The sequence below is a fragment of the Saimiri boliviensis genome, chromosome 1 (genome assembly GCF_048565385.1).
Source record: "Saimiri boliviensis isolate mSaiBol1 chromosome 1, mSaiBol1.pri, whole genome shotgun sequence".
Taxonomy (NCBI): domain Eukaryota; kingdom Metazoa; phylum Chordata; class Mammalia; order Primates; family Cebidae; genus Saimiri; species Saimiri boliviensis.
In genome coordinates this window covers 89352463-89374848 of record NC_133449.1, presented here as the reverse complement: position 1 = coordinate 89374848, position 22386 = coordinate 89352463, and the positions used below count along the sequence as shown (strand labels likewise).

The following is a 22386-nucleotide window of genomic DNA, read 5'->3' as shown; positions in this document are numbered from 1 at the left end:
TGCTTTCCAAGGTAGAAATATTCACCTGTATTTTCTTCCAGCATTTTTATCGTCTAAATTTTTGGATTTGTATAGCCAGCCTATAGTATTTGGAAAAAATACATAAATAAATAAATTTTTAGATTTGGATCTTTAATTCATCCAGAATTTATTCTGATATAAGATGTCAAAGAAGGATCTAAATGATTATTTTTCTCAATAATTAACTGGTTGTTCTTGTACCATTTACTTAGTTCATGTTTTCTCCATTCACTTAGAAATGTAATGTTTGCCACATAATACATTTTTATATGTGCTTTTGTCTGTTTCCAGATTTTCTGTTCTGTTCTTCATCTGTCTATTTTGGTGCAAGTTCATAGGGTTTTAGTGTAGCTTATATAGATGCTCCTTGACTTATGTGATGGGATTATGTCCGGATGAGCACATTGTATGTTGAAAATATTACAGCCAGGAGTAGTGGCTCATGCCTGTAATCCCAGAACTTTGGGATGCCAAGGTGGGAGAATCACCTGAGTCCAGGAGTTGAAGACTGGCCTAGTCAACATAGGGAGACCTGGTCTCACCTGGCATGGTGGTGCATGCCTTTAGTCCCAGCTCTTTGGGAGGCTGGGCTGAGGCAGGAGGAGCTCTTGAGCCTGGGAGGTCAAGGCTGCAGTGAGTTGTGATCACACCACTGCACTCCAGCCCAGGGCGACAAAGTGAGACCTTGTCTCAAAAAAAAAAAAAAATAATGTTGAAAAATGCACTTAATGTAGCTAACCTACCAACTATCATAGTTTAGCCTAGCCTGCCTTAAATGTGCTCAAAATACTTACATTAGCCTACAGTTAGGCAAGTCATCTAACATAAAGCCTATTTTATTTTATTTACTTATTTATTTATTTTTGAATCAGAGTCTTGCTCTGTTGCCCAGGCTGGAGTGCAATGGTATGATCTCAGCTCACCACAACCTCTGCTTCCCGAGTTCAAAGGATTCTCCTGCCTCAGCTTTCTGAGTAGCTGGGATTGCAGGCGCCCACCACCACTCCCTGCTAATTTTTTTTTTTTTTTTTTGTATATTTAGTAGAGACAGGGTTTTACCGTATTGATCAGGCTTGTCTCGAACTCCTGACCTCAGGTAATCCACCCACTTCGGCTTCCCAAAGTGCTGGATTACTTGTGTGAGCCACTGCACCTGGCCTTATTTAAATATTTTTGAGATGGAATCTCACTCGCTCTGTTGCCCAGGCTGGAGTGCAGTGATGCAATCTCAGCTTAGTGGAACCTCTGCCTCAACCTCCTGATTTGCTGGGATTACAGGTGTGCACCACCACGCCCAGCTAATTTTTGTATTTTTAGTAGCATCAGGGTTTTACCATTTTGGCCTGGCTGGTCTCAAACTCCTGACCTCAAGTAATCCATCCCCTTGGCCTCCCAAAGTGCTAAGATTACAGGGATGAGGCACCACTCCCAGCTGATTTTATGATAGTGTTGAGTATCTCATAACTTATTGAAAACGTACTGAAAGTGAAAAACAGAATGGTTTTATGTATGAATACTCGAAGTATGGTTTCTGTGGAATGCATTGCTTTTGCACCATTGTAAAGTCATTCAATCCAACCAAGCTAAGTCAGTGACTATTTATAATTGTTTTAAGTTTTTTATTATTTTTCTTTTAAAAAATTATCTTTCTTTTCACATGTATTAAATAGTCTATTTTGACATCTGAATTTATTGTCACACCTTGTTTAATGTTCTTTTTGTATGTTAGATGCAGGGAAGGGCATTTATAAGCATGCAATAAACGCATGAGCATTTATAAACACGCAATCTATAAATAATATTTTTTCTTTAATTCTCATGATGCTTTCTTCATAGCCCCTCTTGGAGTCTGTGCCTTATGAGGAAGCACTGGCAAACCGCCGCATCCTTCTCAGTTCTACTGAAAGCAGAGAAGGCCTTGCACAGCAGGTATGGCACTGGGAAAATCATGAAAATTGTTAAAGAACAGAAATGTTAAATTCCCCAAAGAAAGTTTTTAAGACATGTAGAATGATTCAAAAGTCTGCATAAGTAGACATGTGAAATGAATTGTTTAATACATACTAAAAAGCAAATAGACCGCCGGGCGCGGTGGCTCAAGCCTGTAATCCCAGCACTTAGAGAGGCCGAGGCGGGTGGATCACGAGGTCAAGAGATCGAGACCATTCTGGTCAACGTGGTGAAACCCCGTCTCTACTAAAAATACAAAAAAGTAGCTGGGCATGGTGGCACATGCCTGTAATCCGAGCTACTCAGGAGGCTGAGGCAGGAGAATTACCTGAACCCAGGAGGTGGAGGTTGCGGTGAGCTGAGATCGTGCCATTGCACTCCAGCCTGGGTAACAAGAGTGAAACTCCGTCTCAAAAAAAAAAAAAAAAAAAAAAGGCAAATAGACATAATTTGTTGAAAAATGTATTGACACTCTAAGTCATCTTGATTCAGTTGGTGTTATAATTGAACGTAAAGTATTATCAACACACTTGGACCACGATGATTAATTCTTTTTTTTAAGTACTAGATTTAAATGTCTGAAATGCTAAAGTAAAAGAGGGGGCAAGAGCTAGTGACTCTGAGTTATTTTCATTTCTTAAAGGAGCCAGAAAGAAATATTTGCAATATTTAGTAGTCAGTTGAATTTGGGGAGTTAGTGGGAGTGGGAGGCACTTTTTCAGAAAAAAGGAAAAAACTATCTATCTATCTATCTATCTATCTATCTATCTATCTATCTATCTATATTTGTCCACGGTTGCTGGCTGGTACCTCCTATAGTCCTTGTTACAGTAAATAGAATCTCTCTCTCTCTGACCTTCTCTTGCCCTCTTTTTACTTGCCTAAGGCAGGATTCTAATCAGACTGTAGGGCATTAGAGGGCATAAGACCCTCATTCTAGAGGAGGTCCTGCCACATACCCTAGAGGAAGAAATGCTGCTGCACAGAGAAGAATCTAAACAGACAGGGCTTGTTGGGTGTTGTTTTGTTGAGATGGAATCTTGCTGTGTCACCCAGGCTAGAGTGCATTGTCACGATCTCAGCTTGCTACAACCTCCACCTGCTAGGTTCAAGCCATTTTCCTGTCTCAGCCTCCGGAGTAGCTAGGATTACAGACGCATACCACCGTACCCAGCTAATTTTTGTATTTTTATTTTTACTATAGACAGAGTTTCCCATGTTGGCCAGGCTGGTCTTGAACTCCTGACCTCAAGTGATCCCCCTGCCTCAGCCTGCCAAAGTGCTGGGACTACAGGCGTGAGCCCCTGCGCCCATCAGGGCTTGTTGGGTTTAGATCCAATGACATTTCTTCATAGTTGCCAATCATGCCTATCCAATGCAGTATCCATAAAAAGCCCAAGAGGGTGGGTTTTCGGAGCTTGTGAAATAGCTGAACACATGAGGTTCCTGGAGGGTGGCATGCCCAGGGAGAGCATGGAAATTCTGCACCCCTTCCTCTACTTCAGTCTGTAAATCTCTTCATCTGTATCCTTGGTAATAAACCAAAAAACGTGTTTCCCTGACTGTTGTGAGCTACTCCAGCAAATTAATCAAACTCAAAGAGGGAGTTATGGGAACCTCAACTTAAAGCTGATTAGTCACAAGTTCTTAAGGTCCAGACTTGTGACTGCTGTCTGCAGTGGAGGCAGTTTTGGGAACAGAGCTCACAATCTGTGGAATCTAACACTATCTCTGTGTAGATATTGGTGGAATTAAATTGGAGGACACTCACCTGATGTGCACAACAAAACCCACGACTTGTTTGTTGGTGGGGAAATAACCCCACATACTTTGGTGTCACAGAAGTCTTCCGTAGTGATTGTACAGTGTGAGAGCAGAGAAAAAATGATTTGAGAGTTTTTCATAGCAAAGATATGCCTTTAAAAGTACTGGGACCTTAGAAGCCTTCCTCATGCCCATTTCCAGTTACTACTCTCCTCTCCCCAAAAGATAACCATTCTCCTGCCTTTTAGCACCATAGATTAGGGCTTTTTGTTTTTGTTTGCCTGATACTGAACTTTTTATTAAATGCAATTATGCTCTTTCAGGTCTGGCTTTTTTTGTTCAGCACAGTATATGGTATTAGGTTGGTGCAAAAGTAATTGCAGTTGTTATTACTTTAGAAAAAATGGCAAAACCACAGTTACTTTTGCACCAACCTATAGTTCTAATTGTTCCACAATTTTTGTATTCTCTATTGTTTAAATTTTAATTAAGTGGTTGGTTTAAGTTGCTGTGCTTTGATAATTAGTGATGTTGCATACCTTTTAATTTGTTTATAGTCTTGTTCAAGTCTTTTGTTGGTTTTCTTTTCTATTTTTATTTTTTTGCCTTTTTCTCTGTTGAGTTGTCTATCTTACTGACTTTTCTTTTCTTTTCTTTTTCTAAGACGGGGTTTCACCATGTTGGTCAGGCTGGTCATGAACTCCCGACCTCAGGTGATCCACCCACCTTGGCCTCCAAAGTGCTTGGATTACAGGTGTGAGCCACCACACCCAGCCTATCTTACTGATTTTTGATAATTCTTTCTATGTTCTAGTTATTGGATCTCTGTTGGATAAATGGTTTACAAATTCTAATTCGATTCTGTGTTTCCTTTTCACTTTTGATGTTTTTTGATAAGTAGTTTTTTTTAAATCTTACTATAGCCGGGCATGGTGGCACTTTGGGAGGCTGAGGTGGGTGGATCACCTGAGGTCAGGAGTTTGAGACCAGCCTGGCCATCATGGTGAAACCCCATCTTTTTTTTTTTAAAGACGAGGTTTCACCATGTTGGCCAGGCTGGTCTCGAACTCCTGACCTCAGGTGATCCGCCCGCCTTGGCCTCCAAAGTGCTTAGATAACAAGCGTGAGCCCCCACGCCCGGCCGAAACCCCATCTTTAAAATAAATAAATAAATAAATCTTACTATAGTTTAATTTCTCAGTTTATGGTTGTGCTTTTTGTATCCTGTCTAATAAATCTCTCCCTATTCTAGGGTCAAGGTTTATTATTATATTTTTACCTCTGTGGGGTAGTTTTGGTTTACATTCTGTAAAATAGTTTTTTGGCCACTAAGTTTTATCTGCTTTATTCCCTAAGATACAACACTCTGTTACTTTTCAAGGTTCAACAAAGTTTGGAAAAGATTTCTAAACTGGAGCAGGAAAAAGAACATTGGATGTTGGAAGCACAGTTAGCCAAAATCAAGCTAGAGAAAGAAAACCAGCGAATTGCAGATAAGCTGAAGAGTACAAGTAGTGGCCAGTTGGTTGGGCTGGCCCAGGAAAATGCTGCCGTGTCAAACGCTGCTGGCCAGGATGAAGCCACAGCTAAGGCTGTGTCGGAGCCCATTCAGAGCACCAGTCTAGTGAGTGTCTTCTTGGTTGCCCTCAGTTTTCTCTTAAATGCTAATTGGTAACGATCTAATGTTCAACATTAACCACTGTCTTAGTTCATTCGGGCTGCTATATCAAAATACCGTAAACTGAACATCTTGTAAACCACAGAAATTTATTTCTCGCAGTTTTTGAGGCTGGGAAGTTCAAGATTAAGGTGCTGGGAGTTCACTGTCTGGTTAGGGTCTGTTTCTGATTCATAGACACCAGTCTTTTCATGTTGTTCTCACATGGCAGAAAGGTCAGATGTGCCCCCTGGGGTATCTTTTGTAAGGGCACTAATCCTATTAGGTTACTTCCCAAATGTCCTACCTCCTAATACCAGCACCTTGGAGGTTAGGATTTCAACATGTGATTCTGGAGGTGGGAGGGGACACAAACAACAGGCTACAGTAACCATCTTAATTACACATTAGTTCATAACAGGAGTGATCCATATGCTTTAGAAAAAAGGCAGGGCAGTAAGCAGGATATCTCCTTCAAAAAGTAACCATTAAATTCCCTGTGATTTTACATGAGACTTCCTCATGGTAAGGACTATGTTCCTGGAAAAGATACAGTAAGCTAAATTTAAGATGATTCTGTTTTTCTATAAAAACATTTATAATATGGGGTTAGACCAGGCGCGGTGGCTCAAGCCTGTAATCCCAGCACTTTGGGAGGCCGAGGCGGGTGGATCACGAGGTCGAGAGATCGAGACCATCCTGGTCAACATGGTGAAACCCTGTCTCTACTAAAAATACAAAAATGAGCTGGGCATGGTGGCACGTGCCTGTAATCCCAGCTACTCGGGAGGCTGAGGCAGGAGAATTGCTTGAACCCAGGAGACGGAGGTTGCGGTGAGCCGAGATCGCGCCATTGCACTCCAGCCTGGGTAACAAGAGCGAAACTCCGTCTCAAAAAAAAAAAAAAAAAAAAAATTGTATAATATGGGGTTATTATGTTTCTATCAAAAGACCGAATGCCTAGTGCTTTTAATAGAAATAACCACAGGAGACCGTGCCCGGTGGCTCATGCCTATGATCCCAGCACTTTGGGAGGCCAGGGTGGGCGGATCACCTGAGGTCAGGAGTTCCAGACCAGCCTGACCAACATGGAGAAAACCCCATCTCTACTAAAAATAAAAAATTAGCCAGGCGTGGTTGTGCCTGAAATCCCAGCTACTCACGAGGCTGAGGTGGGAGAATTGCTTGAACCTGGGAGGTAGAGGTTGCAGTGAGCCAAGATCGCGCCATAGCACTCCAGCCTGGGCAACAAGAGCGAAACTCCATCTCAAAAAAAGAGAAACAACCACAGGAAGCCACGAGTGGTGGCTCATGCCTATAACCCCAACACTCTGGGAGGCTGAGGTAGGTTAATCACTTGAGCCCAGGAGTTTGAGACCAGCCTGGGCAACATAGTGAGACCCTGTCTCTACCAAAGTGAAATAAAGCAAAAACAAATAATATTAATAAAAAAGAAATGACCACAAATACAATTTTTGCCCAATTTTATATGATGTATTCCTAGAGAGTATAAAGCTTTGTAATATACATATACTATAGAAACCCATCAGGTTGTTTTTCATGAGGCAGAATGTTGGCACATAATCTTGCAACTTTGTATTTCTTGCCTTATTGGTAATTGCAGTAATTTAGAAGGTGAAGAAACATTTCTATTGATGTTACACAACTTTTTACTTTTAAAAATGTTTTCTAATTATACTATTCTGCTCACTGTAAAAAATTAGGAAAATCTAGAAAAAGAGAAATCAGGAAGGAAAAACCCTCATAATCAAAGGAGTCTTTTAAGTGTATTTTCTTTAACAAGCATTTTTTTTACAAGCTTGAGGAGCTTGAGAGCCACAGTGTTTCTTGAAGATCCTGTCCTAAGACATGTGCTTTTCTGCTCACTTTACTCCTGTAGCTCACTGATGCTATTGACGAGCAAGTCATGGTTCTTCCACCTAATTCAGAGCATACCTGCTGGTTAAATATACAAACCAGATTTTATCTTCAGACCTTATCGCATCTTAACAGTGTCAGAATCTCAGATGATTGTGAATTTTCCTAGATATGGTAATGATATTGTTTACCTTTTAGAGATGGATTTCAATGTACTTAGGGTAGGGTATCAAAATGTCTGTAACTTATGCTCACATGTTTAGAAAAAAATAACATCTACCCAGATCAGTAAAGCAAAATGAGCATGCTAATAATTATTGAATCTAAATAGTAGATATACAGATGTTTACTATACTTTTTACCCCCAACTTTTCTATATGTTTAAAATTTTTTATAATAAAATATAGAGGAGAAAAAAGAAATATTGTTTGTTCTTGCAGGTATGGGAAAAGAACAAGACTTAAAATTTTTAGAAAAGCAAACAATAGAAAATAAGAAACATTTGAAAATAAAAATAAAAACCCCCAAAACAACAAGAAGAATTAAAATTTTTAGAAAAGCAAAAACGCAATCAACAAATAAAAAGTTCCTAGTTTGGTTGTCCATGAATGTTCATGACCAATGGTCATGGTGACCTTGAATGGTCACCATGCTCAACAGGGCAGTCATGTAGTGGTCACCAAAGGCAAGTCTTTGTCCCAGCCACAAGTCCTGCATGTTGGCTCTAATAGGGAAAGATGACAGTTTTTACCCCCATATCAGTGGTTTAGCATTAAGCTACAGTACGTAAATGAGGTAATTAGAGGGACATTCATCAAACAAAAGAATTCCAACATCCATCCAAGTGGCATTTAGGATACTGCCCCTATGCACTTGCCTTTAGACTTTTCCTTCAGAGTCTGTCTCAAATGATGGGAGTACACTGTTCATTGTGTTGGATTTCTTCTCCCCCAGCTCCATTGCCTACATTCGTTCCTTCCTTCTTCTTACACTTTCATTAGCAGAGTTGGTGGTGGCCAGACTAGACCAGGGAGTGTGCTGCAGACAATGACCTTGTAATTATAGTAATCGTGTGGCTGACACAGGTCTAAGGACTTTCCAGAGTATTAGTCAATCGGTCAATCCTCACACAAGATTACAGGTATATCATAACTCCGTTGTATAGTTAAGGAAACCAAGGATCAAAGAGAAATAACTCACATGAAGTCACACACTTGATAAGTGATGGGATGTCTGGTCCCGTGCCCTGCCCTCTTAACTTATAGATGGCCTTGTGTCTGATCCATGTCAGAAAAAAACTAGATGGCATAAACTCATCTGTTAGCTGGGTGTGGTAGCCCACCCCTGTTGTCCCAGCTACTCTGGAGGCTGAAGCAAGAGGATCTTTTGAGCCCAGGAGTTTGAGGCTGCAGTAAGTTATGATTGTGCCACTGTATCCAGCCTGGACAACAGGGTGAGGCCCTTTCTCTAAAAAAAAACAAAAATAAAAATTAAGTAAAATTAAGCAATTTTTAACTAAAAGAGAGTAATTGCTACTTCCACTTCATTGAGTAGAAAAATTATGGCTTTTCTATTTTAAAAGATCTTGCCGGGTGCGGTGGCTCACGCCTGTAATCCGAGCACTTTGGGAGGCCAAGGTGGGCGGATCACGAGGTCAAGAGATCGAGACCATCCTGGCCAACATGGTGAAATCCCGTCTCTACTAAAAAATAAAAAAATTAGCTGGGCATAGTGGCGTGTGCCTGTTGTCCCAGCTACTAGGGAGGCTGAGGCAGGAGAATTGCTTGAACCCAGGAGGCAGAGATTGCAGTGAGCTGAGATTGCGCCACAGTACTCCAGCCTGGCGCCAGGCAACAGAGCAAAACACTGTCTCAAAAAAAAAATAAAAAAATACATAAAAGATCTTATCAAAGACTTTTATAGAGCCAGGTGGGCATAACATTCATTAGTACACATTCAGTTGATATACTGTCAGTGTTCAGAATAATGCTGTGGAGAATATTATTTAGAATACATTAAGACTGTTTATTGGGTGTCATCTCTTATTTACAGAATCCATTGACAGTGAGTTTCCAGTAGTTTCCTTATCATTGTACCCAAGCACATGCGGCACCTCCACCTTGAACAATAACCTAAATTCAGTAATCATGACTATCTGTTTTTGAAATCTCAAACTGTAGAAACAAACTTTAAAAAGATCTAGCAGCAGGCAGGCACGGTGACTTACGCCTGTAATCTCAGGAGGCTGGAGAAGAGGATGACTTGAGCCCAGGAATTCCACGCTGCAGTAAGCTATGATTGCACCAAGGTACTGCAGCCTGGGTGACAGAGGGAGACCTCGTGTCTAAAAAAAAATTAGAAAAAAATCTAGCAGCATTTTATTGTGTTTAAAATTACATTTTTGTTTTTATTTAAATCTGAAATTTATGCTTAGTCATAATAACATTATATCAAAAGTAGATTTATTGATTCTTTCTCCTTTTGAGTTTTCAGCCAGAGTGTTTACTATTTGCATTTTCTGTTTGGAATGTTTAATTACTATGATCATCGTAATTTACCCCTTCTTGGCTACTGCTTTGGAAATCAATGTAGGAATGTGGCTAAAAGCTGATCTTCTCCTCTCTCCCAGATGATTTGTTGGGTTTCAGTGAAAATGGCTAATTAGCATTTTGATAGAGGATTTAGTGATGACAATTATTGGTTACTGCCTCATGGCAGAAATGTAAGTGCAGTTACCTATCTCCATGTCCTGTAGTAAAAGACAGTCTGAGAATGATCTTCTAGTACCATACCCTCAATGCTCTGTAAAACAGTGTGAACAGAGAATAAAAAATATTAAAAGTGTATGACCTATTGTGCTTGAAATGTACATACGGTGTTCTAAAAGATTTTTTTCCTTATGTTCTAGATTGGGACTTTAACCAGGTCATCTGACAGTGAGGTAATATGTGCTTGTCATCACGTTGTTTCTTAGTCAATATCTAGTAGCATGTCTGTCAACAAAGTCCTGCAAAAGCCATCTTGGTCCAGTTGTTATTATTTTTTCCTGACACTTCTGTCAAATGTGGAGGCAGTGTTTTCCACCTTCATCGATGGATCCATGTTGCTTTTCTCTGGTTCTGTTTTGACAGTCACCAACAAATTACAGCCTGTTTTTGTAATTGCCTTTTAGAGGGACTTGCCTTGGAAATTTGACACAGTGTGTCTCCTGTTTGGGCCTTCATTTGTTGGCCTTCTACATGAGGCTGAGAGCTGTGTTAGTCCTCCCAGTGGGCAGCCGGGAAACCACAGCTTAGCAGGCCTTCCCAGGCCTTGATGAACAGTCTACCTGGTAGCTCTTTCTTGCCCTCAAAGCAAGTGATCCCAGGTCAGATTTGGCCTGTGATACAGGTTTGCACTTTTGAATTTTGAAATATTCTAAGATGTAACTTTATTTTTTTAAAAAAATATTTATTTATTTATTTATTTATTTTGAGACAGAGTCTTATTCTGTCGCCCAGGCTGAAGTACAGTGGCATGATCTTGGCTCACTGCAACCTCTGCTCCCCAGGTTCAGGTGATTCTCCTGCCTGAGCCTCCTAAGTAGCTGGGACTTAGGATGTATGCCACCGGCCTGCCTAATTTTTATATTTTCAGTAAAGACAGGGTTTCACCATGTTGGCCAGGCTAGTCTCAAACTCCTGACCTCAAGTGATCCACCTGTATTGGCCTCCCAAAGTGCTGGGATTACAGGTGTGAGCCACCACATCCAACCGCTCTAAGACATAACTTTATAAAGAACTGTTAAATAAACACTGAAGTCATCCAACTTACCACTGGCAAACTGGTTAATATAGTTCAAGTAAGCTGGTAGATTATTTGATTGCTGTATTTATTCTGATAGATAATCATGAACTTCTGCATGTATTTTTAAACTAAACAATGTGTCATTGTTTGAGTCATTAGTAGAACTATCAGTCTGGGACAAAGACCACAAACTGTTCAATATAGAAATAGTTTAATTTATTAGCATGTTTAAGAGCATTAGCATTGTCTTAAAATAATTTTGGAGAAAACAAGAATGTTTGGATTTTAGTGATTCCAATTAATATACCCCTTTCCCCCGCCCTCTTCCAATTGGAGGAAGGCATAGGAGTCAGACAGACATTTTGAAAGTCAGGTTTGTGGCTAATGAAAGCTGGATGGAAGGGCATGGTTCCAGTGGGCTTCCCAATACTTCAGTTCTGTTCTCTTGAAGCCATAACTTCATTCTGAAATAGAAAGGGTGCTCAACAAAAGAAATTTGGAATATACACTCACCTGATATTTCTGAAGTTTCTTTGAGGGGTAGGAAAACTGATTCCCCATCAAAGTTCAAGTGAAAATGTAAAAAATGTTATCTTTTATTTTTTCTAGAAATGGTTCATCTCACTGGCACCTGTGTATGTGTATTTGTGTTCTATTTAGGTTCCAGATGTGGAATCTCGTGAAGACTTAATCAAAAATCACTACATGGCAAGGATAGTGGAACTTACGTCTCAGTTGCAGCTGGCTGACAGTAAGTCAGTGCATTTTTATGCTGAGGTGAGTGTAGATTTAATTCGATTGGTGGTTTTTCCCCTAACCCCTGTAGGAATTAGGTCACTGCCCTGTTTTCCTGCTATTTACTGTAAGAGAGAAGGCAGTGTCTGTGTGTTCTATATCTGTACATGTCTATAACATTGGTCAGCGTTCATATTGAATAATCTGTACCCAACCAAAAATCTTTATTTCGATAATATAAGACTGATTTGAGGCCAGGCGCTGTGGCTTATGCCTGTAATCCCAGCACTTTGGGAGGCTGAGGCAGGTGGATCACCTGAGGTCAGGTGATCAGTTTGAGACCAGCCTGGCCAACATGGTAAAACCTGGTCTTTACAAAAAATACAAAAAAATTTAGCCAGCCATGGTGGCAGGCACCTGTTAACCCAGCTACTCTGGATGCTGAGGCAGGAAAATTACTTGAACCTGGGAGGCAGAGGTTGCAGTGAGCCGAGATCGTGCCATTGCACTCCAACCTGGTGACAGAGACTTCATCTCAAGAAAAGAAAAGAAAAAAGGACTGATTTGTCATTTCCAAGTTCTTACAAAATAGCTGAGAGACTTACAGGTAGCCTTTCCTATAATATATTATATATGTTTTGGAGGATTATTATTAAAGATTACTTGCTTTAGCATTATGGATAGATAGACATTCATAGCTGAAGGAATTTTCATATTGGCAAATTAAAAAGCAAAATATGCCTCATTTAAAAAAATACTCTTCAGTATCTAAATGACAGCTTTGTGGAAATGAATTCCTGTAACTGATAAAATGAAAAATCTTAGATTTTAAAACTTTAAAAGATACAAAACCTTAATTTTTGTTTTGTTTTCTTCTCTTACCAAATAATTTATTTTTTATAAGAGAATTAGAAAAGCATGATGTGGGCCAGGTGCAGCGCCTCACACCTATAATCCCAGCACTTTGGGAGGCTGATAAGGTGAATCACTTGATGTCAGGAGTTTGATACTGGCCTGCTCAACATGGTGAAAATTAGCTGAGTGTGGTGGCGCACACTTGTAATCCCAGCTACTCGGGAGGCTGAGGCATGAGAATCACTTGAACCACGAGGGCAGAAGTTGCAGTGAGCCAAGATTGTGCCACTCCACTCTAGTCTGGGCAACAGAATGTGATGCTGCCTTTTTTTTTTTTTTTTTTTTTTTTGAGATGGAGTCTTGTTGTGTTGCCCAGGCTGGAGTGCAGTGGCATGATCTTGGTTCACTACAACCTTTGCCTCCAGGTTCAAGTGACTCTCCCACCTAAGACTCCTGAATAGCTGGGATAATAGGCACCCACCATCATGCCTGGCTAATTTTTGTATTTTTTTAGAGACAGGGGTTTTAGTATGTTGGCCAGGCTGGTCTTCAACTCCTAACCTCATCCCAAAGTGCTCAGATTACAGGTGTGACCCATCAGGCCCAGCCGAGACTCTGCCTTAAAAAAAAAAAAAAAAAAGTTATTGCACTATGCAATAGCATCTATAAAATTACATGCAATTCATAGAATTGAGGGGGGAATGAAGATAGAAAGTAGAGATATCAAAGAGTAGGAAACAAATGGTAAGATAGAATGGATGCTGCTCAACATAAAAGAATGCCTTCAGGCTGGGTGCAGTGGCTCACGCCTGTAATCCCAGCACTTTGGGAGGCCGAGGCGGGTGGATCACGAGGTCAAGAGATCAAGACCATCCTGGTCAACATGGTGAAACCCCGTCTCTACTAAAAATACAAAAAAATTAGCTGGGCATGGTGGCGCATGCCTGTAATCCCAGCTACTCAGGAGGCTGAGGCAGGAGAATTGCCTGAACCCAGGGGGTGGAGGTTGCGGTGAGCCGAGATGGCACCATTGCACTCCAGCCTGGGTAACAAGAGTGAAACTCTGTCTCAAAAAAAGAATGCCTTCAAGGTCTCCGATATAAAACTTTATATTAAAAGGTCCATTACGGATGGCAGATAGACAATTATAATGCTTAAAGTTGTTCAAAAAAATTGAAAAGGAGGTCAGGTATGGTGGCTCATGCCTGTAATCCCAGCATTTTGGGAGGCCGAGGAGGGCAGATCACGAGGTCAGGAGTTCAACACCAGTCTGACCAACATGGTGAAACCCTGTCTCTACTAAAAATACAAAATTAGCCAGGTGTGGTGGTGGGCTACTGTGATCCCAGCTACTTGAGAGGCTGAAGCAGGGGAGTCCCTTAAACCCAGGAGACGGAGGTTGTGGTGAGCTGAGATTGTGCCATTGCACTCCAGCCAGAGTGAGACTCTGTCTCGGAAAAAAAAAAAAAAAAAAAAAAATTGAAAAAGAAAGGATAAACCCTTTATTGAGACTTTCTCTTATACTAGAGTTGAAGAGATTGATAGGAGGCCAGCTGCTGAAAAGTGAAGAGGTGCTTTGCATCTTTTTCCTGCTAAAATTTTAAATCATGTGCTTAGCTCAGTGTTGTTCACAAGCAGCCAGTGCATACGTGTTTGATAAGTTGATGATCAATAGTGACAGCTTGTTGGAATGCAGGAAAAGGGAAGGACAGCAAACTGAATGACTAGCTGTGGAAATGCTGAATCACTAATCCAGGAGTGCAGCAGGCATGGATCCTCATTGTTTGGTTCCCTGAGTTAGTGTCTCAGACTTGATTGTTCTTTTCACGAGGACCCATGCCATGCATGTCTGTTTTCCTCTTTGTCAGTTTCATTGCTGAGCACAGAGTAGATGTTTGGTTAATAGGAGGCAGTTAATTTGGTTGGCTGAACTGTCCTAAAATTTTGTGAGAAATGCAATGAGTAAAGGAATTTTTTTAGGCTGTTTTATTTCCAAAAGATTTAGTTGTTTTAGTAAATATCTTCTGTGCAATTGTGATTCAAGAATTTTTAAACTATCGTGTTTTTCCTTATCTGTAAACAGGAAGTGGTGACCCCCCCCCCATGACTTTACTGCTCTGAGTGCCTTATGTCAACATAGCATTTGGATGTGTCTCATGTCTCAACAGATCCTCCTTGTCAGTGATCTTATCAGAAAGTTTAGTGAGGCTTTTAATCTCCTACCCGCTTTGAACAAAATTTTGAAATAGCATTTTTCTTTTTTTGTGTTGATCTACAGTCTCTCTGGATAGAGTAGATAAAGAAAGCAACCTGGGATCTTTGCAATCCTTTGTTCATTTTTTCCCTTGCAGGTAGCATGTAATCCCTAGGGTAGGTCCGTAAAGCTTTTAATGCTCCTATAATGTGGTCTCTAATGAAGGACTTGAAATACAAGAAAAGTACCTTACGATCCATAATGCATGGTCAGAAGCTCCCAATAACTTTTCAAATAATCACTTCCCTTTTTATCTAGTATAAATATAAATGAATCCTAGATAAATATAGAAAGTTCTTATGTTTGGCCAGGCATGGTGGCTCATGCCTGTTATCCCAGCATTTCGGGAGGCTGAGACGGGCAGGTCACTTGAGGTCAGGAGGTCGAGACCATCCTGGCCAACATGGTGAAACGCTGTCTCTACTAAAAATACAGAACTTAGCTGGGCGTGGTGGTGCATGCCTGTAATCCCAGGTACTCAGGAGGCTGAGACAGCAGAATCACATGAACCTGGGAGTTGGAGGTTGCAGTGAGCCGAGCTCATGCCACTGCACTCCAGCCTGGGCAACAGAGCGAGACTCCATCTCAAAAAAAGAAAAAAAAAGAAAGTTCTTATGTATAACCACTGGTCATCAGGCTAGAGCAAAGGAAAAAAAAAAAGCATTGATCTTAAGTTGGTAGACTTCTTCCTTTACTGAGATGACAAAGGTGGGGCCACTTCTTTCTTATGTGTCCTCTAATGTGTGGCTCAGTGCCTGTAGATAGTCAACAGGTTATCTGTGGAATCAATCAGTAACTTTGGCTTCGGGAAGTGTTTTTTTTTGTGTGTGTTTTTTTTTGAGACGGACTTTCGCTCTTGTTATCCAGGCTGGAGGGCAATGGCGTGATCTTGGCTCACCGCAACCTCCGCCTCCCGGGTTCAGGCAATTCTCCTGCCTCAGCCTCCTGAGTAGCTGGGATTACAGGCACATGCCACCATGCCCAGCTAATTTTTTGTATTTTTAGTAGAGACGGGGTTTCACCATGTTGACCAGGATGATCTCGATCTCTTGACCTCGTGATCCACCCGCCTCGGCCTCCCAAAGTGCTGGGATTACAGGCTTGAGCCACCGCGCCCGGCCGGGAAGTGTTTTTTAACAACCTTTCCTAAAGCAAATCGGGTTTTAGAAAATGCTCTCTCTACTAATAGAATGTTTTCTGATTTCACAGTGCCGAGCACTCTCTAAAAGACTGGCCTTGGCTGAAAAGTCTAAGGAAGCATTGACAGAAGAAATGAAACTTGCCAGTCAGAATATCAGCAGACTTCAGGTGAGTTAAGTGTTACCTAAACGGTTTTAATGTTTTTTTCATCAAAAGTTCTTTGAGGCCGGGCGCAGTGGCTCACACCTGTAATCCCAACTCTTTGGGAGGTTGAGACAGGGGGATCAGGAGGTCAGGAGTTTGAAACCAGCCTGGCCAACATGGTGAAACCCTGTCTCTACTAAAAATACAAAAATTAGCCAGGCATGGTGGTGGGTGCCTGTAATCCCAGCTATTCAGGAGGCTGAGGCAGGAGAATCGCTTGAACCTGGGAGGTGGAGGTTGCAGTGAGCCAATACCACACCATTGCATTCCAGAGCAAGACTCTGTCTCAAAAAAAAAAAAAAGAAAGTTATTTGATAGCAAAGCAGCATTTCTTTTCCAAAGGTATCTGATGTCTAGATATGCTTTTCTAAGTATATCTCTAGATATGCTTTTCTAAATAACCACTGTATTTCTTTTTTTTTTTTTTTTTTTTTTTTGAGACGGAGTTTTGCTCTTGTTACCCAGGCTGGAGTGCAATGGCGTGATCTCGGCTCACCGCAACCTCCGCCTCCTGGGTTCAGGCAATTCTCCTGCCTCAGCCTCCTGAGTAGCTGGGATTACAGGCACATGCCACCATGCCCAGCTAATTTTTTGTAATTTTAGTAGAGACGAGGTTTCACCATGTTGACCAGGATGGTCTCGATCTCTTGACCTTGTGATCCATCCGCCTCGGCCTCCCAAAGTGCTGGGATTACATGCTTGAGCCACCGTGCCCGGCCGTAACCACTGTATTTCTAATTGATTTTAAAATAACATCTTGCTGGGCATGGTGGCTCATGCCTGTAATCCCAGCACTTTGGGAGGCCGAGGCGGGTGGATCACCAGGTCGAGAGATCAAGACTGTCCTGGTCAATATGGTGAAACCCCGTCTCTACTAAAAATACAAAAAAAAAAGTAGCTGGGCATGGTGGCACATGCCTGTAATCCGAGCTACTCAGGAGGCTGAGGCAGGAGAATTGCCTGAACCCAGGAGGCGGAGGTTGCGGTGAGCCGAGATCGCGCCATTGCACTCCAGCCTGGGTAACAAGAGCGAAACTCCGTCTCAAAAAAAAAAAAAAAAAAAAAAAGAAAATTTGCCAGGCGTAGTGGCATGTGCCTGTAGTCCCAGGTACTCAGGAGGCTGAGGCAGGAGAATTGCTTGAATCTGGAAGGCGGAAGTTGCAGTGAGCTGAGATCTTGCTACTGCACTCCAGCCTGGACGACAGAGCAAGACCTGTCTCAAAAAAAAGCAGAAACGTGGTCTGTTTGGGCTTTAATTAAAAAAAAAAAGAAAAAGAGAAAAAAAAAACACACAACATCTTATGTTAGGTAAAAAGTAGTTGTTTCTCTGACTCGATTCTAACTTTAAATCATAATCATTTTATAGGCAGCATTTGCTTAAATAATACTTTACTCAGAATCTTTCTTTCCTCTTCCTTGTACATAACCATCGTGGTGGGCTGTAGGCTTGTTCTGTACATTATTACTGTTTCTTTCCTTTCCTGTTTCATAAAATGGATCTAAACTGAAAGGTGGGGCTATAACATAGTTCTTACTCACTGCCTGGTTTTAAACATTTGTTTTCAGAAAACCTCTGTTAATAAAAACATGATGATAGGCAAGGAAAAAACATGGCAGTACAGCAATACCCACTTCTTCTTAGCTTCAGATTCATTTATCAAATTAATTAGGCACACAGGATTACATTTTAGGTGGTGGAAGATAGCATGAGAGATGGGAAGAGAGATGAAGGGGGCTTCTTTCAGGAAAGGTGCTGCCAGGAGGGCTGTAGGCCATTGAGGTGTAGGATGGTGGTCACCTAGGGCTTGGCAAAACCTGAGGGCATTTGGAAAGATAATGAGGGCCTGTGGCTTTTCTTAAAATTTTATACTTGGCATAGAAAGAAAACCTTAAATTTTTGCAAAGACATTATGAACATATTTTGAAGCCTGAGAAAAACTTTTTCCCATTTCTTTTAACTTTGTTCTCTTGCTAGGCCTTTGCCGTAACCTTCATGTTAATTGATCAGATAGACTATCTTGATAGGTTGCTTTTCCAGTTAAAAGAAAAAATTTTTAAAATTGATACATAAGAGTTGTACATGTTTTGAGGGGGTACATATGGTATTTTGATTGTTTTGATACCTGTGTACAATATGTAATGATCAATTCAGGGCAATTTGGATGTCCACTGCCTCAAACATTTATCTTTGTGTTGAGAACATAACAATTCTTCTTTTATGTAGCTATTGTGAAATATACAAAAAATTAGTAAGAACTGTAATTTCCCTACTCCACATTTTTCTTTTGTGAATTAAAACTTCAGAGTAGTATGACTAGTGGGGTGTTGATTTTTCTCTCTTTGCTATTTAGGATGAACTGACAACTACCAAGAGGAGTTACGAGGATCAGTTAAGTATGATGAGTGACCACCTGTGCAGCATGAATGAGACATTATCCAAACAGAGAGAAGAGATTGACACACTAAAGATGTCCAGTAAGGTATATGAGTCTCTCTGAAATATAATATTTAATGTAAGGTATTTTATTCTTACGCATTTCAGGAACAAAAGGACATAAGATTTAAAGTGTTTGTAAGGGCCAGGTGCAGTGGCTCAAGCCTGTAATCCCAGCACTTTGGGAGGCTGAGGTGGCAGGATCCCTTGAGGCCAGGAGTTTGAGAGCAGAGTGGGCAACATAGTGATACTTCATCTCTACAAAAAAATGAAAAAATTAGTCAATGAGGGTGTGCGCCGATAGTCTCAGCTACTTGGGAGGATGAGGTGGGAGGATTGCTTAAACCCAGGAGTTTGAGGTTACCTCAAGCTATGATTGTGCCACAACACTCCAGCCTGCAGGACAGAGTTGAGACTCTGTCTCTAAAAAAGAAAAAAAAAAGTATCTGTAAATAATTTTCCTTACTATCATTTGTCCTTTTTTCCAAAAGCATTATGTGTCTTTGGCTGAGTTAGAAGCTGAGAAAGTCTGGCCTTTAGGGCTTTAGTAGTGTATCAGCTGGTTTTTGGCATTTTTGGTGTTTCTGCTCCTGTTGTATAAGAGTTTGGGAGACTCACAAAGGGCTTTAGGAGGGGGACTGCTCTTTATTATATAAGACTTAAAATGGTACTGCTGAAGAGTAAACTTTAGAAAATTTGTTCTCGGCCGGGCGCGGTGGCTCACGCCTGTAATCCCAGCACTTTGGGAGGCCGAGGCAGGTGGATCACGAGGTCAAGAGATCGAGACCATCCTGGTCAACATGGTGAAACCCTGTCTCTACTAAAAATACAAAAAATTAGCTGGGCATGGTGGCGCGTGCCTGTAATCCCAGCTACTCAGGAGGCTGAGGCAGGAGAATTGCCTGAACCCACGAGGCAGAGGTTGCGGTGAGCCAAGATCACGCCATTGCACTCCAGCCTGGGTAACAAGAGCGAAACTCCGTCTCAAAAAAAAAAAAAAAAAGAAAGATAGAAAATTTGTTCTCATAAATATTCATGTAACCTTAGAATGTCTTACCATTTTAACTAGATTTCCTTTGATTTCATTTCCCATAATCCCTCTGCTTGCCCAGACTGAGGTAGTAGATGTTGGGTAATATGTTTAGGCTGAAATGGGTAATCACACACTGTGTCTTTATTACTGTAACACTGTATATACTGTTTGCCATGAAAGGTAAACTTTGAGAGGCCAGGTGCTCACTCAGTTGGCATCATATCATGTGCTTAGCCCATTTTTGTAATTCAGTATTACACCACCACCAGCTGGGATTTACCATCTCCAGCCTGCAGTCTTTGAGATCTGCTGCTGCCCCTTTTTAATTCAGCAGGCATTTATTGAATTCCTGCTATGCACACTGGGGAAAAACAGAGATGAAGAAACCATGGCTTTATTTTAGCATCTGCTAGTGGTGTCAGTACAGCATTCTGTTCATTTGGGGTCTTCTTGGAAAATGTATCATGTTAATGCATTGGCGTCTGCATTATATGATTTTGTTTATCAGCATAGTTTCATGGTATTCATTGACTTCTTGCTGCTTTGGAGGGTCTGATGCTTTTCTGGGCTGTTTCTGTGATGATTGTAACCATCCAATGTGGTTCTTATGGTTCTCCAATTACTTGTGGAAACTTGAGCTTGCGGGTAGGGCATGGTGGGTGTGGGGGGCGGGTGGGGAGCTGTTCCTTTTGAGGAAAACCTCCTTTAACCTTTTAGTTTCTTGATAATCCATATTCCAGCAGAGAGGTATCTAACTCACAAATTATATTCTTAGTAATGGTAGAAAACGCACATATTGGCCTGGTGCTGTGGCTCATGCCTGTAATCAGCTCTTTGGAAGGCCAAGGCAAGTGGATCACTTGAGGTCAGGAGTTCAAGACCAGCCTGGCCAACATGGTGAAACCCCGTCTCTACTAAAAATACAAAAAATTAGCCAGGCTTGGTGGCAGGTACCTGTAATCCCAGCTTCTGGGAGGCAGAGGCAGGAGAATCGCTTGAACCCTGGAGGCAGAGGTTGCAGTGAGCTGAGACTGGGCCACTGCATTCCAGCCTGGTCAATAGAACGAGACTCCATCTCAAAAAAAAAAAAAAAAAAAAAAAAATACTGAGGTGTACAAAGTGAAGATACAGGCTGGGCACGGTGGCTCACACCTGTAATCCTAATACTTCCTAACACTTTGGGAGGCTGAAGCAGGCAGATCACCTGAGCTCAGGAGTTCAAGACCAGCCTGGGCAACATGGTGAAACCCCTTCTCTACTTTAAAAAAAGAAAAAGAGAGAGAGAGAGAGAGAAAAAAAAAACACACATTGAAGAGGTCATGTTTTGGGTTTTCTCATGGTATGTATAATTTATTTTAGTGTAGTAGTCTGAGAAAGCCTGTATTAGCACCTAACATTTGACAAGAAGTAGCATAATTTTAGAATGCCTTCCAGTCTCTGGAACTTAAGAAGTATTTGGTTTTGAATTGAGAAGGGTATATGTTGAGTACAGCAAAGCTCATTGTCCTGAAGGTAATTGGATTGCAGCTACTTCAGAAGTCAGGGAATTTTCTTCTCTTTTTTTTTTTTGAGTTGGAGTTTCAATCTTGTTGCCCAGACTGGAGTGCAATGGCACAGTCTGAGCTCACCACAACCTCTGCCTCTTCAAGCAATTCTCCTGCCTCAGCCCCAAGTATCTGGGATTACAGTCATGACCACCATGCCCAGCTAATTTTTTGTATTTTTAGTAGAGACGGTGTTTCTCCATGTTGGTCAGGCTGGTCTCGAATTCCTGACCTCAGGTGATCCACCCGCCTCCACCTCCCAAAGTGCTGGGGAGTGCTGGGATTACAGGCTTGAGCCACCACGCCTGGCATAAGTTAGGGAATTTTCAAGTTTTCTTTGACTTTTTTTTTCTTCAGATGGAGTCTCGCTCTGTCACTCAGGCTGGAGTGCAGTTAGTGGCAAGATCTTGGCTCAATGCACCCTTATCTGCCAGGTTCAAGAGATTTTCCCACCTCCCTAGTAGCTGGGACTACAGGCATTCATCACCACGCCTGGCTAATCTTTTTTTGCACTTTTGCAACAGGGTTTCACCATGTTGCTTAGGCTGGTCTCAAACTCCCAGGCTCTAGTGATCTGTCTGCTGCAGGCTCCCAAAGTGCTGGGATTACAGGCATAAGCTACTGCATCCAGCCTCTTAGAGCTTTTTGATCTATTCCTTAAAATACTTGCTATTAATAAAACTCTAAGAGACCCTTCTTCAGTTTGAATTTATATTGTTCATCTTTCTTCGATCATGCTGTAATCCTGTATTTTGCTTTTATCCGCTTGTAATTTACATTGCTATAGCATCATCTTATGGTTGACATTGTCTCCGTTGGATACCAAGTAAACATCCTCAACCATTTGTTTGCTATGATCTTGCTTTTAGTGTTTGTATTCTGCAAACATTTCTTCCATGAAGAAAATATATTTATGCCTAAGAGTTATATACATGAATTTAATTAGAATATATTCTTAAGAAGTGAGCCTCTCCAGAAAGAAGAAAAATTAGAAAATCCAAACGTCCCTATTTGAGGAAACTGGAAATATGTTATCTTCCCTCTGATTTGTTCTCAGCCAGTATCCAAGCTGACTTTTGACATAATCTGTGCCATCTGGGTGTTAGTTAGCATATATTCAGAGTTATTACC

The 22386-nt window shown here is 41.2% G+C and overlaps 1 protein-coding gene across 3 annotated transcripts in view; it reads left to right on the top strand.

The window, feature by feature from the left end:
* PPP1R21 (protein phosphatase 1 regulatory subunit 21) overlaps positions 1–22386 on the top strand; it is an 82918-nt gene that overhangs the window by 56379 nt on the left and 4153 nt on the right. For 2 of the 3 annotated variants that reach the window (XM_039462629.2, XM_074400283.1), the window contains exons 16-21: positions 1858–1950; positions 5117–5359; positions 10179–10211; positions 11717–11833; positions 16110–16208; positions 18596–18724. In XM_039462629.2, the coding sequence (XP_039318563.1) occupies positions 1858–1950; positions 5117–5359; positions 10179–10211; positions 11717–11833; positions 16110–16208; positions 18596–18724 (714 nt within the window). The remainder of the gene's footprint in view (positions 1–1857; positions 1951–5116; positions 5360–10178; positions 10212–11716; positions 11834–16109; positions 16209–18595; positions 18725–22386) is intronic. The other variant, XM_074400281.1, reaches the window with a different exon arrangement.